Genomic DNA, 18699 nt, shown 5'->3' on the forward strand with positions numbered 1-18699 from the left:
GACATTACACATGACTGCCCTGATTAAAGCCAGGTGTTTCTGATCACAAACATTTTATCTGTGTACTGTGGCAAAGACCTCTACCATAAAAGTTCCACACTGCAACTTTAACAGAAGATATTTTGTTGACTGTGTTATGTTAATTAATGTGCCTATAGTGTGGACAACTTTTCAAATATAAGCGTGGGAGTTTATCTTAAAACTACACTAAGTGACTTTACTGGGATAGTGTTTGCCACCTGCTTGTGCACATGGAGATGTTATTGTGGTGTTTGGTTTAATGCCATACTGTGCAATATTCCCTGAAAAAGCATTAACAATTTCCATTTCCAGAAAAGTGACATAGTGCACCATTTAAGGCAGAAAGAAACCGTCAGTCAGTAATTGCAGTTTTGATGATCTTTTCTGCCATCTAGTGCAGAGAAGTGTTGTTGAGTAACCTCATTGGAGTGCAGAAAGGGCATTCTTGTAGTCTGCCAAAGACATGTTGAGCTATTTTTATCCATGTGTACATTTGATTTATTATTGTTGATTTAGTGAAAGCACACAGGAAAACTTCAATTACTTTTAATAGCATGCTTTTGGAGCTTTTTACCTATTCCAACAGAATATTTTGAATGTGATTTAATATGAGATACATATGAGAGTAGTCAAAAACAAAATGCACAGTCTTAAACAAACACATTTTAATGTCTGTTGTGTTCTGATTTTAATGTCTTTCTATTCTGTAAAGTGCTTTGAATTACTTTGTGTATGGATTGTGTTATACAAATAAGTTGTGCTTTGCCTAAAACATGTACAATAACATTTACATTATAGACATATTCCCAGCTTGATCTGAATAAACCTGCTCCAGTGTTTGCTGACATATAGTTTCATCACAGCCTCTGTTTAAGCTCAGAGACAGTTTGTGTTTACACTACAGCAGGGTTCTACTGTCATCAACATCAGGTATGTTTAAATAAACAGACAGATAGAAAAGCATTTTCTTTACTTTTTTATTTAAAGATTCATTTAAAATGGCTTAATTTAGCAAAATTACTATTTAGTTTAGTTAGGATTATAGTGTGACCTAAATAATAATGATTATATTCCCAGTTGCATCTTTTTTCATAGTCCTGGGCATAACGTCATAGAGAGAATCAGAATCAGAAGACTTTTATTGCCATCATCTGTGAACACAGTTCACGAACTAGGAACTTACTTCGGTGATAAAATGCAACATAAAACACACTGAATAAATACAAATACAAATAAGGGCATGCAGAAAGTTAAAAAGAGAGGGAGACTTGCCATGAATTCCACAGTGTGTAGGACCTATCACCACATTTTGTGACTGGGTTTTAGCCAGTTGTTGGCTATGGTCTTGTCTACTGCATATTTTAGCTAATGTCTTCAGATCTCTCACTTGAAACATGACTGAAACACACAAACTCTACACAGAGTGACACAGAATGTATCTCTAACTCTAACAGTAAACAAAAAGCAAAAAAGTAGTGAAAGTTCTTTATACAGATCTATGAACACATTCAGTGTACAATGTAACACTTTATTTTATTTCTATATATATATACCCATACTGTGGAATATTGTAGCCAAAGGAACAACATTTCCACCTCTTGGCTAGATAAGAGTCAGGTTTGTGGAGATGCAAGCCTGCTCACAGTAAGGATACATGTTTTTCTAAGTTTTTCAGTTTTGTCTATTTTTGCTTAAAGCTTACATAATGTGGCTTTAAGCAGTTACTAAGCCTGAATTATTCTTAAAAAGTATTTATTCATTATAATTGTAAGTATTTCATCATGCTTTGTGAAGGCTGTAAAGAATTTTATTGTGTTACCAAACCTTCTTAATAGCCTCAAATATACATCCCTGAACTAGTCACACTTGGATGATGCCTTATGGACGTATTATAGCCAATGAAAACTGGGGTTTGATGAACAGGGTAGAAACTAGACTGATACAATGTCGAAGGATTGCCTGTCTGTGTGGTGTGCGTCAATGGCATTGAACTTTGGCTCACGTAGACCGAATTCCCTGGAGTGTACATGCTATGTGGATGGCTGGAACTCCTCATGGAAGACCGATGTGCAAAGTTAGGTTGGTACTGCAACGACGTGCTATCTGGCAACCCTGGCTTATAAACTATTGGAGCGTTGATTGGGGTTCTATGGTTGGAACTGTGAGTCGAGAAACTATTTGGAGGTGTTGAGAGGCTGGTTATCATAGAAAGTGGATGGTACCTCATCATTGGCGCTTGATTTGGGTCTTGCTTATAATGTAGCAAGTTGACAGGATGGTAGATGTTGAATGAACCCTTGTCTGACGGGAATTTTCGGCATATGAACAACATGGCCGACACGAATAAGACGGCTCCGGTAACCCATCCGATGTAAAGCGCCTCCCCAAGTTCTCTCCTTTGGGCATCGATCAGCAAAGGATTGTAGAAGTCGCGGATGATGACATGACCAGTCCAAGATACCGGGATGAAGACACAAAAGCTAGCCGAAAGTTGCATTGCGCCGGCTACCATCAAAATTATTGTCTTGGAGCGATCGTTGGCCTGGAAGCAAGTCACACACCTCAGTCCAGCGAAGGCGACAAAAAGGCCCAATCCTGATAAAGCGAGAGAACAACACATTAGTCCCCTTGCGGCTTGTAGCTCCGGAGGTAAGAATAGTAGGGAATCATACACTTTGCATTGCATTCGGATGTTAGCTTGACGGTAGCAGTTCATCCAAAGACCTTCCCAGCGAGTTTCCATGACGATTATATTCTCGCCAATGAAAGCGGTCACCTTCCACATGGGCATGCCTGTAGTGGCCGCTGCTCCAAAGAGTCCCAGGAAGCCCACACACATAGCGGCGATGTCGGTTGTGCCTTGGATCATGGTGATGGAAAATATAACCAAAAATGGAAGAGAATAGTTAGTTTCCCATGTTAAAGAGTTGAGGACATGTGAGCTGGAGGGTGTGCAAGAGGAACTGAATTGTGAACTGGGAAAGTTGGTTGTTATGGGTAAAACAAAGCTCTTGGTTGGTTGGGAAGATAGGGGTGAAGATGACCTCTGCTTGTCTACTGTTTATAGTCACTCTGATATGTATTTAGCGATACTCCTGTTAACCCTGTCACATTAATTACTATATCGACTTAACGTTCAATATATGAAAGCTAGAACTATGTTTTTGGGGGGTTAGTAATTATCGTGTGTACATTTTTCTTTGTATGACTAGGAAATGTTTGGTTATTTATTGGCTATGAGATTGAGTGTTTAATTATTTTTAACAATATTGTGGATTTACAATTTTTTTTTTCGTGCTTTAAATCTGCTCTTAGGTTTTTGTGCTTTTTTTTTTCAATATTATCAGTTATCGTCTATATTTACTTCAGCAATATATCAAACTTAAAAATGTGTTATTGTGACAGGCCTAACTCGCTACTTTCTTTATATTTGTTTATATTTGAATACATTTTTTTTCTGAATTTCATGACAAAAATTTAAAAAAAAAGTGGAAAAACCGGGGGAAGTGGTCATTATAGCTCCTGATATTTTCATTTCATTGCATTTCTTCATTTATACAGGGAGAGCCCAATGAAAGTACCAGACTCTTTTTTCATGTTAAAATACAGAACAATATAAACAAAAACAAATTTAAATTTAAAAACAGGAACAGCTGTGATTATAAATGTTCATCACCAGATTATTAAAGTGCATTTGTGGGACCAATCTATTCAGTTTTTCATGTCCTTAAAATGTATTCCATTGTTGAGAGGCAAAATAACTAAAAGCTTTTTTCCCATTTCATTTCTACTGCAGCCAGTATTTAGACGTGGACAATCATGAGTCCTTCTATTAAAAGTTCCTGTATTAAAGTTCAACAAACAAGTGAGATATTCAGACAGTCTATCATTGTAGTCCCTTATAAATACATTTTATACAGTGTTCTCTTCTGACAGATAGCAATGATCAACTTACTTTTTCATAGTGAACAGTGATGGGTTTTAAATTCATCACCTGTTATGAAACAAATTTATGAATTATGAATCACATTTACTATCAATAACAACACGAAACACAACAAGATACTAATTACAAGTTAAGTTCAAGTCTTTATATATTTTATGTTATTGCAATCACTCCACCACTCCTTCACTCTAAACTAGTTTAGCATTAAGGCTGCATTAAAACAAAGTGTATAATAAAACATTTGCACGTTTCTCTCAGTTTTCTCTGTTTATTAGTATTTATCAATGTAATTATCAAAACAATTTAATATACAGTGCTTGTCACACTCCTGCAATACATCTCGTGTCCACAGGAGAGCAGGCAGGGCTAGTTGCTTGTGTTTTGTCCATAACTTACACTTACAACACAGTGTACAAACAGATTCTTTTCAGAACACATGTTTGTGCTGTCAAGAAATGCACCCAGTCTTTTATTTCAAGCAAGAAATCAGACAATACAAACGTACTTTATAACAATCACACTGACAAGAAAGAAAAGTACAAAAGAACAACAAAACAGGCATAAATATGTCACTTCAAATGTGTATTAAATTATTGCAAATACAAATTTCCTCATATCTGATTGAAATGTGAACAAGTTTATTTATTAGTTAAAATATGAAGTGAATTCAGAACAATAGAAATAGAACTTTAGATTCAGTAAATACAATATTTTTAAGTAGGCCTATTATTTTGATTTAAAGGTCCTTTATTGTGCACAACTGAGTCTTGTGAGCTGCAAGACATGTTAGAATGTTGTTACCTCATCAAAAACATACCTGGAATTTTGTTTTGGTTCATTCACACATGATGCTCTGTTCCACCTTGTGATGTCATGATTCAAGTTAACAGCTCCTTTTACCTTTTGTTCAGTGGCAATTCCAGGGAAGAAAATCACTCAGATGGTTCTACTGAAGGTTTGTGGAGTTTAAAAACACAGTGGAGCACTTCCTGTACTACCACATGACATCACAAGGTGGAACAGAGTGTTTTCTGTTTGAGAAAAGAACCTAAATATGCAGGGTTTGTTTCTTAAACATGTGTGAATGAACCAAAACACAACTCCAGGTATGTTTTTTGATGAGGAAACAACATTAGAACATAGATCAGAAAATTGCTTAATATAGGGCCTTTAAGCTTTATACAGTTTTCATTATAATCACTGTAATTTCTAGAAACATATTAACTAACATATTAACTTAATTACCCATTTCCACAATACAGTCAATGCTTTAGACATGGCCTTTAAAGATGCATTATGTTACGTTTCTGGTGGAGGGTCCGTCACCTGCTTGCCTTACAAAAATGTTATCACTTTGCCTTGAATATTCCACAGTATGGCATTAAACATATCTTTCATTTATTCAATTATGTTTATTTTATTACCAAAAAATACTTTGGTGGGGTCCTTTTAATGCCATTTTGTGGAACCTGCAGGCAAAACAACATCTCCATGGAGAATATAAAGTTTCAGATCCTCTACCTAAGAACTCCACATTGTCCCTTTAATATTTATAGTTGACCATGTATTTACAGAAATGATTTGGTCACTATGATTGCACATAGTTTCAGCCGAAAGCACTGTGCCTGGATTCAAAACAGTTTGCAAATATAATGATCACATGACTGCTGCACTGCTAGCACTGCTCCTTCACAAACACAGCTCCTGTTTCCTGAGGACATACCTTCTGTGTGTGTTTACTCAGCTATTAGTTTCAACTGCTGCTAAAACCACAGGGTTTTTTTTGTTTGGGGAGCTTATAAGAATAACACAGTGCTTTAGTGTTTTACAATAAGAAAAGAAATATATATTTTTTTTAATTACTTCGTTTTAGAAGTTGACTTTACAAAACTTACAAAACTAAGAATTAAAAAGAGCCTTGTATTTGAGAATTTTACGATGTAAAATGACAAGTGTCAGATTATTCATTCCATGACATGTAAATGAGGCTCAAGTCCAGACCAAACTGATTGAGGGTGCATCCAAGCTTCAAATGGCTGCAAGTACTTTTCCCTTATGTTCCATATGTTATTTTACCATAAAGTGCAGCTTCACTTTTGTCATTACTGTTCGTCTTTTAGGTTTTGATTTAGTCATTAACAGCTTGCCTCGGCTTTCAGTCTATAGGTCCATTACATAAAGTCCAAAATGTATACATGGATTGGTCAAGTTGTTTTGTTCAAATCTGAGTCGCTCATATTCCTGACAACATCTGCATCACTCACAACCAGTGGTGGAAGAAGTACTCAATTTTCTTAAGTAAAAGTACAGATACCAGAGCAAAAAAAGTACTCAAGTAAAAGTATTACTTGTACCCCTTTAAAATGAGTTAAAATGAGTTTACAAAGTAAATGCATTTTGCACATATTTTGAGTCTTATAAAACTTCAAATGTAGTGATTTTGATAAACATTTGAAAACTTTTTTTTATTTTTTTATTTGACTCTTTTTTGTAGCTGACATAATTTGTATATTTTTGTTTAGCTCAAGCTACGACCATGGCCACAGACTTTTCAGCACGTCTCAAACAATAGTAAAAAAATACTTCCACTTTTCAGTCCAGTTCAAAAATGTAGTGGAGTAGAAAGTGCAGATACCTGCTCTCAAATGTAGTGGAGTAAAAGTAGTCCTTTACAATCTACTTAAGTAACAAAAAATTGTCCTTAAATACAGTACTAATTATTATATTATTACATATTTATTTTACAGCACTCCACACTATTCAGTGACACATACTAAATTCAATATTACCTCTGTAACATTCCAGGCAAAACAATCAAATCTCCATGGATACAAGAAAGTTGCGGACCTTCCATCATAAAGTTACATTGTTCACCTTGTAAATTATTGTAAATCTCTATAGGTAGGCCACCCCACTCCTTACCGAGGGGTACCTGGAGGGTTGGTGGTTGCTGTGGTGGCTCTGTAGACTGTAGTGGCTGTAGTTGGCTGAAGGGTGCCTGGAGAGCATTGGCTGGGTGCGGGGCTGGAGCTGAGGCTGGGGCTGGGGCAGGAAAACCAATTGCTGTGGCTGCAACTGTTGCGGAGAGTACGTGATGTAGTCCGAATTCCTGGAATACAAATACCTTTCCGATCCTTCCTTCTCTGACCTGACATTACAACAGGTGAACATGCAACCTCCGGCACACAAAAACGCAGAAGAAACCCACCCTATGTAGAGCGCTTCTCCGAGTTCCCTCCTTTGCGCGTCAATTAGCAAAGGGTTGTAGAAATCCCGGATGATGACGTGTCCGGTCCAAGAAACAGGAATTAGGACGCAAATGCAGGCGCAAAGTATCATACTCCCAGCAATGATCAAGACCATCCGTTTGGCCCGATCATTGTTTTGGATGCAAGAGGTGCACTGAAGTCCTACCAAACTGATAAGGATGCCAAGACCACCCAAAGCTAAGGCGCAACACATCAAACCTCTAGCCGCTTGCAGATCGGGCGGAAGAGCTAGCAAAGAGTCGTACACTTTGCACTGCATTCGGATGTCAGCTTGCCGGAAACAGTTCATCCAAAGTCCCTCATAGCGGGTTTCGAAGACAATGATGTTTTCGCCGATGAAGGCTGTGACTCGCCATTGGGGCATACCGGTGCTGGCAGCGGTGCCCACGAGGCCGATCAAGGTCAACAAAAAGCCGACAATCTCCAAAGCTGAGTTAGCCATGTTTTTTTCTGTCACTCCTGTCCGATCATGCAGCATACAATATGTGGAGAGTTATACTAGGAAGCAGGAGAGGGCGTTTGCATCTCAGAGGAGGAGCAGTCGGAGCAGGTAGAGAATGGGAGGAGTGGGAAAGGCTATCTGTTGCTAAGTAAATGAATCCCCAGGTTCTTTTGTTTTCCTTCTGTGCACTTAGCTTAGTGTGAGCCAAGCTTTTCTTGGTTCTGAGGGCTCACCTTACATCCAGACCATTGTTCACAGTACTATTGTCATGAGAAAAATAAAGTAAAAAGACAAAGATGAGGGAGATGTTCCTTTTATTACTGGTCAGTAGAGCAGTATACCATGAGAAGTCCTAACAGATAACTAGTGGTAATATGTTCTCTCAAGATTATATGATAATCACAAAATATAAAGCATATGAAAATTACCTTTTTCAATCAATAATTTCGTACTTATGAGGTCTTTTCTTTTACGTAGTCTGTTTTGGGTTTTTTTTTTCATTATAGAGAGGCCCATTTGAGGACTCTTGCCCTGGTCCCACAGAAATCTGTAGATGGGCCTGCATTTCTATTATTTATTGTTAAGTTAACAATTGCTTTATCTTGGTTTTGGATTATTAGGGGATTGTTAATAAACTAGTGTATTCTAATAACAAATATATAAGGTAAACCTTGCTCAGTATTGCAGGTCAGGTTTGAATAGCAGGTGAGTGAATGTTTAACCTAGTGCACTACTATTTCTCCCCTAGCTGAAGGTACTACAATCACAACTGAACCTGATTTATCAATGCCTAAACCTAAACGCTTTTCTCATTCTCAATATATGGACAGGTCTCATGTGAAAGCTCAGAACCTCCGGACCTTCACTCACTGAGCTGCGGAGACTATACTAGCACTGATTCATGCCTTTGAAGTTTAAATCAACTGGATTTCAGCACTGAAACTGGCAACCCAAATGAAAGAATCATGTGAGGCTTTTTTTTTAATCAAAATCTCACATACTTTAAATATTTTTAAAAGTAAAAAAAGATTGAATATTCTGTATGTTAATGCTGATCAACATTATCAACATTTCACATCCACATCAAGGGGGAAATAATATATTAAAAAAGAAACAAACATAATTTTAAGTTAAATCATTTTATTTCATTATTTCATTTTCAGGTGAATAAAAAACATGTCATTTTTAATTTTAATCTGAACAAGTGATTTGTAATTATCACATTAATTTTAAACATATTCATACCGCAGTACCCTGAGCTCTAAAGTGTACATGTCACTGCTGGTGAAGCATTACAGCTGACAGTGGTGGTAGGGGCAGAAATGTGATGTGTTGTGGGTGTGCCTGCCTGAGCCTCTGGTTAAACTGGTTTAGTCACATTTACTATGACAGAAATAGAGACACAAGGAGTTTCACTGGAACTCAAACAAATGCTGTCTTCCAGTAAAACCACAAATTGAACTGTGCATTTAGTGACAATAAAATACAAAACAGAACACATTATATAAAATTATTTAATATCAATTATATAAACAATAGCTCATGAACTGTATATATTTTAAAAGGCCAATAAGAATACATATGTACCTAATGTTTCTATATTATATGTTATAGCTTGAACTTTTCATTGTTAATAGTTAATTGCATGCAGGAAGTAGTTAAAACTAGCAAAGCAGGTTCAGAAACACTCCTGTTTGAAATATTAAAACTGAAATCCATTTGTCCTAGAAAAAACAAACTGCATCCAATATTTAAATACTTCAGCTTTAACCAACACATGTGCTTAAGAAAATACAAAAGGTTCATTTTTCATGTACAGAGTCTGAAATAGGCCTAATCCATAAAAAAATCTCAAAGCAGCAGTTCAAACATATTAAACAGCATGTACAATTATTCAAATCATTATTTTTCAGAGTGAAATTTGGCTCACTTTGAGATAACAAAAAATGTGGCCACTTTTCAGCATCAGTCCTGTCATATTGTTTTACACATAAAAAAAAAAAAAAAAAATCAAAAAAGAGTATATTGTCTCCAGAATGGGTTAACTTTAACCCAGTTCAGTACTGGGTTGGAGTGTAGGCAACAGACCCAGGTGGAGGCGTAGAGTAGGCTGGTTGGTAGGTATAACCTGGTTGGTATTCAGGTTGGTAGGTATAGGGTTGGTAGGTATAAGCCGGAGGTTGTCCTTGGTACTTTAGGGCCTCTGCTTCCTGGGTGCGTGGGGCATGCCTGCAAAGCAAGATCACTCCAGAGGTAAAGAGCAAAGCTGAGGTCACCCACCCGATGTAGAGCGCTTCGCCCAGCTCTCTCCTTTGGGCGTCAATGAGCAGAGGGTTGTAGAAATCACGGATAATAACATGTCCAGTCCAAGAAACGGGAATCAGTGTGGTTACGCAGCCCAACAAGAACAAGCTACCACCTACTACTAATACAATATGCTTGGTGCGGGCACGGTGGTCTATAGCTTTGGTGCATTTCATCCCAACTGCCGAAACGATTAGCGCGATTGTTGTCACTGCTACCGAGCTACACATGAGACCTCGAGCAGCTTGCAAATCAGGTGGGAGAAACAGCAAAGAATCATACACCTTACATTGCATTCGAATGTTAGCTTGACGGTAGCAGTTCATCCACAGACCTTCCCAGCGTGTTTCCATGACGATGATGTTTTCTTCGATGAATGCTGTGACTTTCCACATCGGGAGACCGGTGACTGCAGCAACGCCAATGAGACCGATGAATCCGATGACCAAGGCGACCACCTCACAACAAATTGCAGAGCGCCGGGCTTTCTTTTCATTATGTTTCTTCTCCTCGTAGACAGAATCCTGGTAGTAGTCACCATAAGTCTGTGGTTGTTTCGGGTTGTAGTAGGAGCCATCAACATAAGTTTGGGGTGGTTTGGTGTAGCCAGTGTAGCCGCTGTACCCAGTGTACAGAGAGGCCATATTGGTAAAAAAAAGAATAAAAATGACCAAACCAAGAAGCAAGTTGTCGTTTCCCTGTCACAGTCCAAAAATGAATCTAAGCAGCATAGCCAGTCAGGGAACTTATACACCCAAGAAAAAATGCTAATGTGAAGCAATGCAATCCTACTGGTCCGACAGCCTGAGAGTCGTCAGGTGAACAGGGATGAGTTATGGAGAATACACTAGTTTTGAATGCTAACTGGGCTAACAGCAGGTCATGTGATGTGATGATTACAAAGGAAATAGATTAAGTTGTAATTAAAGGTTTTCTGTGTAAAAAAAAAAAAAGGATTCCAAGAACATAGGTCTATTGTATATTACATTAATGTACAGAGTTGAAGTCAGTCTCAAGTTATATTGGCAACTTATTAACAGCTTATGTTAGAATTAAACTTAAACCTAAATAAAAAAATTGTTAGTTTTCTTGGCACTCAGAATTGGTGTAAGACCAATTTCCTCCTGTCTGCAGTGCATTATGGTACATAAATTTAGTTTCAAGATAACTGCAATATAAAAAAAATTACTTTAAAAGGTACAGTGTGTAAGTTTATGATGCATGTCATGCCAGAGCGCATGTTTGTAGTGCAATATACAAACAAAATTAAACAAAAAAAACAACATGCTTTTATATTGTTTGGCTAAGAAGTTACATATTGTGTCTTTAAGTATACTTTGGTGAAATTATGCTTGCATAATGTCCTGTTGCCATATTTCACCATTTCCCCATGTGGGCGGTGGTCATGTTGTTGTGTTCAGGTACTTTTATGGCTGCACTGTAAACTCAACATGCAGTTCATGGGAAGAGCCTAGATTTATTATATATTTTTACTTAAGCAAATAATGTATACTTCACTATAAGAGCAGGCATTTGTACTTATTAGTTCTCAAAATGTCTGTGAAATATTGTTACCTTTTTGACTAAGAGTACTTGTACTTACCTAAGCAAGTGAGTACTTCTTCCACTACAAACCTCAGCATAATGTATCCTATAACCCAGATATTTTCTCACAACCATTCTCTACTGACTTGTTTTGCCGCAGCCCAGAGCCCTATCCTGTGTGTAAGTTGAGTGGCGCAGAGGTGTGGCAGAGAAACCAGAGAATGGCAGGTTTCAGTGTAAGCCCAGCTGGAGCTTCTGTGTGTCGTGCCGTTCACACCTTGTCACTGCCCTCCTCATGGCTCTGCTCCATAATGAATGAGAGCACTTTACTGTTCAGCTGCTCTTAACACATCTACATAACAAGTACTTATGCTCAATACTTTATTTGGAACATAGCTGGGGGTCCGGGCTCTCATCAGTGTAGATTTAAATGACCCATATCACAATATTTTCTGATTTATGTTATAATGTTGTTTCCTCATCAAAAAATACCTGGGGTTGTGTTTTGTTTCATTCACACATTTAACTCACAAACCCTGTATATTTAGGCTTAGTTCTTCTCTTAAACAGAAAACACTCTGTTCCACCTTGTGATGTCAGGTCAGGAAATGCTCCACGTTGTTTTTAAACTTCATACACCTTCACCAGAATAATTAGGATAATTTCAACCCCAGTCTCTACTGAACAAAAGGCAAAAGGTAGCTGTTAACTTGAAAACTACCACCACATGACATCACAAGGTGGAACAGAGCATTTTGATCTTTGAAGATGTAAACAGACTGCTGGATTACTCAAAACATGTGAGAATGAAACAAAATTCTGGGAATGTTTTTGAGGAGGCATTAAAACATGGTTTAAAGCTCACACAACTCATTTTAAATAATTGTAAATAATGTTCAACAATATAACAAACATGTATTCTTAGGTTTCAGCTTCCTAATGTATGCAACCTTTTAAGGACTTGTTGCAGCCAGGTGGGCAGAGTAGCCAAAAATTATACTCAAGTAAGAGTAACATAATAATATTGCTCAGTAGTGTTCCAAAAAAATACTCAAGTAAGGGTAAAAAAGTAGTACTACTAGTAAGAGTGACTTAAAGAGTCACTGTCTGGACAAAGCATCTGATTTGAAGTGAATGTATTTGGAGAGACAAAACCTTAAATAAAGCACAAAATCTGGTATTTTTCAAAGGATGGGCACAAAAGTGAGCCAAACGAAATCATATATGAAGGAGCTGCAAGAAACACAAATGTTCAAATCATTTCATATTGTCAACATAATTCTCAAGTCACTTTAGACGTACTCAGAGTCGGAAGAGTAACCAAAACTTTTACTGAAGCAAGAGTACTGTACAATAAACAAATATTACTCAAGTAGGAATAAAAGTATGCTGCTGGAAAAGCACTCTGAAAAGTACAAAAAGTTTCTCAATTAAAATTAACTGAGTAAAAGTAATGGAAAACAATTATTTTAGTTACAAATATTTTATTTTGTCATTTTGTACATTTATCAACATTAAAACTAAAGTTTCAGCAAATGATAATGAAGAAGAAAGAAACTGATATTGTGATTTGTACAAAACACGTTTTAGTGTCAAAAACAAACATTACCAGGATTAAATATTTCAAATAAAAGTGGATTGGACACAGATTGACTGGGTCATTTCGAACTTTGGACCCTTGTGCAAGTTTCTTCTTGGAGCCCCTTTAATTTCTAAAAGAGACTCTCCCTTAGATCACCAGTGTCCTTGTCTTCTATTTGTCAAGGCAAACATATACAAGATCGTGTAATAGTGTTAGTGCAAAAGTATAAATATATGTGATATGGTCTCCACACTTTTCTCTGCGCGACCAGGAGACAAAAACTCTCTTATTTATCCTACAGAACTTATTAATTTGACTCCGAATCTACTTTTATCTGTCAACACTTAGGAGGGTCATATCCTAGTCAATGTTTCTTGCAGAAATAATAGTAGGCACTGATGTTATATAGGCATACAAAAATAAAATCTGACTGCAATGACAATGCTGAGATTTGTCAAACTCAACAGACATATTTAAACAAGTAAATATTTAATCGAATGAAAGAGTATGTAGCCAGTGCACTTACAAATTAAAAAAATAACTACAATCCCAACTGAACCTGGGTTGCCAGAACCTTAACCTGCAGATAGAAGACACGTACAAGTTTGTCTCATTCCCAGTAAATGGACAGGCCTAATGTGAAAACTCATAACCTCCAGAATTCACTCACTGAGCTACAGAGGCTGCACTAGCAGTGCTTCATGATTGGCTGCATGTGCTGGGGTTTAGGTAGTAACCATTCAGATCAGAGAGAATCTCTTTAGGGTTAAACCGACTGAATTTCAACATTGGAACTGGCAACCCAAATGAGAGACTCATGTGAGGCTCATTCTGCTTTTTTATTGGATAAAAAACTGGCCCATGATGTTCAGTGTTTTTGTAATTAAGAATAAATCAGCATTACAGTTGTTATCAGTAAAAGCTGTATTTGATTAGTTGACTAATCAAATACAGCCATAACATTTTTACCTCTTACCTGGGGACACACAGGCCAAGTTTTACATACAGTCCCTTTAAGGGCAGACAGTTCCTTTATTGATTTGGTTGAAAAAAGGTTCTTATTTACTTGATTTAAACAACAGTTCAAAAGTATCAACACAGTATTTTTTAAAGTACATTTTGAGTATACTTTTAAAGAAGTCTTCACACATACTCCATGGTCTTATGAGTGCTCGACGGCACCCTGTTCAGGTACACACTGCCCGCTGTAGGTACTAGAGCATACTCGCCCGGATACAGCCCTCCCTTCTCCTCGCCCCTCCTCTGGCAGAATCGCAGCAGGAGAATCACTCCAGTCGTAAGTAAGATTCCCGCGGTCGCCCACCCCACATATAGCACTGCTCCTAGTTCCCTCCTCTGTGCATCCATAAGTATTGGGTTGTTGAAGTCCCGTATAACTGTGTGTGCTACCCAGCACACCGGTATTAGCGTTGTCAGGCACGCTAGCAGGAAGAAAACTCCTCCAGTAGCTAGTGTCGTCGTTTTAGCCTCCAGGTGGTCAATGCAGCACGAAGTCACCTCACTTCCAGATATAGTAATGATGAACGCGATGACAGCTAGCACTATTGATGCACACATTAGGCCTCTAGAAGCTTGGAGCTCCACTGGTAAGATTAACAAAGAATCATAAACTTTGCATTGCATCCGATCAATTTGTTTGAAGCAGTTCATCCATAGCCCCTCCCATCTGTCTTCCATGACAATTAGGTTTGCGCCGATAAAAGCCGAAACTCTCCATTGCGGCATCGCGGTGATGGCGATTATTCCAATTATTCCCAAGCTGCCCAGGACCAAAGCGAGGATCTCAAGTTTGGCTCTCATGGCAGCAGAGAAGGGAGTGTTGACAGTTTGAAAGCAAAATGCATTGTGTTGGACTAGGTCACATGTTAAAGATGTTATCCAGAATGAAATGTCACCTTACTGGTTTAGAGGACATAGATTGAAAAGTTTGACAGATAGCTCTTTTAGTTTTGCCTGCATGTGGAATGAGTAATCAATGTTTTCATGGCTTGGCATACAATTACTAATATAACTGGGGGAGGATCCATTTTCCAACATATCACAGTTTTACTTTGTGCATGTATCCTCATCACAAACATACCTGGAGACTCAAACTGGTGGCCATATTTGAAGACTAGGGCCTGACTGATTTTGAGAATGTTTTTTTCTTTTTTTTTAATTCATGTAATAAAGTAACATCTGTCTTTCCCAGTTTATTTGTTTAATAGTTTATTTTGATCCCCATTATCTGCTGCCATGCCAATTAGTCCTCCTAGGGTCCATAACCAGAAACCAAAAGTTTACATACACTTTTTTTTCTCACTGTCTGACATGAAATCAGACTATACTTTATCTGTTTTAGGTAAATTAGAATTACCAACATTATTTATTTTTTGACAGTGTTTCTGTCACGATCCTCATCATTCCTGTTCCCTGTTTTCTCTCCTGCCCTGTTCCTTCCCTCCCCCCACCTGCCGGAGCCGGAGCTGGGCTGAGCCCCTGGCTCCTCCCGCGCGCACCTGCAGCCCATCAGCGCAATTACCACCACCTGCCGTGGATAAGAGGAGCCAGGACCAGACACTCGGTGCCAGAGTGTCTGGTCCACATCCGGTTCACATCCGGTTCTCTGGACCCTCCCGGCTCCCGTGCTCCCGTGCTCCCGGCTCTGCTCCTACGCTGCCTCTCCGACTCGGTACTGTCTCGTCGCATCCTGTTCTTCGTACTCTGCACCTCTGGACCCCGCTCTGCACCCTACTCCCTGTCCTTCATTCAGTATATTTAGGTAGTCAGTTGACCGCATTCATTGAGCATGTACTGTTGCTGAATCTAAACCTGATCAACTGGAGGATGCTCGTACCTATTTGCTTAGTTAAATCCAGGTGGCAACGTTTTTTTTTGTTGTTTTTTTGGCCAGGCAGTGTATTTGGTATCATTGCCTTTAAACTGTATGACTTGGGTCAAATGTTTTGGATATTCAAGCTTCTCACAATGGCAAGATTTTCAGACCAAGTTTGTAGGCCAACTTGCTTGGACATGGCTTTTCAGGTCTGCCCATATATTTTCTATAGGATTGAGATCAGGGCTTTGTGTGGCCACTCCAAGACCTTGACTTTGTTATCCTTAAGCCACTTTGTAATCAGTTTGGCAGTATGCTTCAGGTCATTGTCCATTTGGAATACCCATTTACACCCAAGCTTTAACTTCCTGGCTGTTGTTTTGAGCTTCAGTATTTCTACATGATGTTCTTTCCTGAAGATGCTATCTATTTTGTGAAGTGCACCAGTCCCCCAGTATCTTTATGACAGCTGCCTCAGTAGTTCTTATGGTGAGACCACTGTGTGCTGTCTGAATCAGGACGTGACACTGTTAGCACGTTTACTGTGCTGCACCTCGAGCTTCCGAAAGTTGTACTAACTCATTGTGGTTACTAATTAGGATGCTAGGAATGTGTTAGGAACGTGAGAGATAACTATAAACTGTTTAAAATGACCTAGTTCTGGTTTTCAAAATTTAAAGACAAAATAAAAAACTAATACAGCACCTCTAATGATCTCATACACAAACTTCAAGCTTCCCACACAACTCTGAGTAATCCAGCAATGTCCAATCTACTGTATACATGTTATAACTGAAATATTAAGCTAAGATGCTGCTGTTGTATATATTTTCTGCCTCCAAGTATTTTATTTTATTTTTAAGCATATTTGTGAGCTGTGTTCTTCTGATTTTAAGCAGTCAAAAGCACCTACACTGTGCAAAGCCATGGCAGGGATCAAACCAATAAACCCTTTGGTTAGTGGGTAAGTGTTTCTGCCAATGGAGTCAAAGCTTGCTGTGGTTTTAAACAGAGTCAGATAAATTCAAAACATTATTGCATTTTAGCTGCATGCACAACAGCATCTGTGGGAGCTGAAATCACACTGCGCTGTGGGTCAGTAGCCTGACTGGTCTGCCATTGATGTTTATGTCAAGAGTGAACCACCGACTTTTGGATCAGTGGACAAACACTTAGCCAACCACTCTACTTGAAAGTTGTGAAAAGTGGACCACTGCAAACTGTTGTGTTGTTAAAATTAACTAGTTCTATTTTTTCCTTTTTCAGATATTTCAGAGTGTATTTAAGGTTAGAGTTTAGGTTAGGGAAAGTAGTGGCTATAGTTAAGGTTATTGCTTTATAAACACATGACCTAAAGGGCCCATATTACACTTTTTTTTTTTTTTTTTTTTTTTTTTTAATCTATGTATCTATATCCTCATCACAAACATACCTGGAGTTGTGTTTTGTTTCATTCACACAGAAACTCTGCATATTTAGGCAGAGTTCTTCTCTCAAACAGAAAACACACCTTGTGATGTCATGTGTTGGTACAGGAAGTGCACCACTGCGTTTTTAAATTCAATACACTTTCACCAGAATGATTTGATATTGCCAATCTCTACTGAAACAAAAGTAAAAGGTGAGCATTTTGAACTTTAGAGATACAAACTAATAAACTAGGATTATTCAAACACATGTGAATGAAACAAAACACAAGTCCAGGTATGTTTTTGAGGTAACAGCATTATAACATGACTTAAAGCTCAGTCATCCAAGTTATCCAGTAGCCTAAGGATTTTTATGTTTTCCCAACCAACTTAAAGTCCAAAGTTATTTCTCACTCATATTAGTTGCCCAATTACTGTAAATCACCACAGTAAGTTTATGAGTAGTTTTCACAATTTTTAGAGGCCTGTTCAGAGTAATGCTGACAACATCTAGCATGCTAAATACACTCCATGATAATCAAATAAAATGCTTTATAATGAGATGCAGACAGTACACTACAAACATACTTTGACCTCAAGAATTGCTTACACAATATATCTGCACTATATTAAAGGGCTACTGGTAGAGAAGCCTTTTAATATATGACTTATAAAACACACTTATACAAGATAGTGTAAATAGAGATAGTTGAGCGATCTTGCAATGTGTATGTCAGATTCCCAAGTTTGCCTAAGCCACTCCTGTAGGCTAAACGTCCTGCTACTGTGTTATGGGGAGGAGACAGACCGTGACAGTCCAGGAGCAGGAACAGAAACTGAAGAACTAGTTTGACCAGAGCCAGCCTGATACTGGTCACATCTTTCAAACGTCAACACCACCAGCACAAGAGGAAGAAAATAACAAATATGAAAAATAAAATAATTCACTTATATTGACTTAACCTTATATTCACCTTCACAGTTATTCTAAAATCACACACTATTCAAGTACATTTCAGGAAAAGTAGGCTAATAATAAAGCAATAAATGCATATTTCTATAGTTACCTGCTAAAATAAAATAAAACTGACTAGACTGTGTTGTGTTGTGCAAGTTTATATAGAAAAAAAATTATACTTTACCTAGTAGATCCATGCACTTGACACGTGAGGGACTGTGAAAAATGTTTGAGGAAAAAGACATGAAGCATGCCCTCTGCTGGATATATATATATATATATATATATATATATATATATATATATATATATATATATATAGAGAGAGAGAGAGAGAGAGAGAGAGAGAGAGAGAGAGAGAGAGAGAGAGAGAGAGAGAGAGAGAGA

At 37.9% G+C, this 18699-nt stretch overlaps 4 protein-coding genes across 4 annotated transcripts; all 4 read right to left on the reverse strand.

Annotated features, from left to right (window-relative positions):
• Window positions 1-1858: 1858 nt before the first annotated feature.
• Window positions 1859-2890, reverse strand: LOC117393442 (claudin-8-like). Its single transcript, XM_033991555.1, has one exon. The coding sequence runs from the start codon at window positions 2888-2890 to the stop codon at window positions 1859-1861; it is 1032 nt and encodes a 343-aa protein (XP_033847446.1).
• Window positions 2891-6793: 3903 nt separating this feature from the next.
• Window positions 6794-7694, reverse strand: LOC117393443 (claudin-8-like). Its single transcript, XM_033991556.2, has one exon. It carries the CDS (start codon window positions 7676-7678, stop codon window positions 6863-6865), a length of 816 nt encoding a protein of 271 aa, XP_033847447.1. The 5' UTR covers window positions 7679-7694; the 3' UTR covers window positions 6794-6862.
• Window positions 7695-8882: 1188 nt separating this feature from the next.
• Window positions 8883-10735, reverse strand: LOC117393445 (claudin-8-like). The gene has a single exon (XM_033991558.2). It carries the CDS (start codon window positions 10624-10626, stop codon window positions 9736-9738), a length of 891 nt encoding a protein of 296 aa, XP_033847449.1. The 5' UTR covers window positions 10627-10735; the 3' UTR covers window positions 8883-9735.
• A 3434-nt stretch (window positions 10736-14169) lies between these two features.
• LOC117393447 (claudin-8-like) lies at window positions 14170-14959 on the reverse strand. The gene has a single exon (XM_033991561.2). It carries the CDS (start codon window positions 14928-14930, stop codon window positions 14253-14255), a length of 678 nt encoding a protein of 225 aa, XP_033847452.1. The 5' UTR covers window positions 14931-14959; the 3' UTR covers window positions 14170-14252.
• Window positions 14960-18699: the final 3740 nt, after the last annotated feature.

This window comes from Periophthalmus magnuspinnatus, unplaced genomic scaffold (genome assembly GCF_009829125.3).
Source record: "Periophthalmus magnuspinnatus isolate fPerMag1 unplaced genomic scaffold, fPerMag1.2.pri scaffold_125_arrow_ctg1, whole genome shotgun sequence".
Classification (NCBI taxonomy): Eukaryota; Metazoa; Chordata; class Actinopteri; order Gobiiformes; family Gobiidae; genus Periophthalmus; species Periophthalmus magnuspinnatus.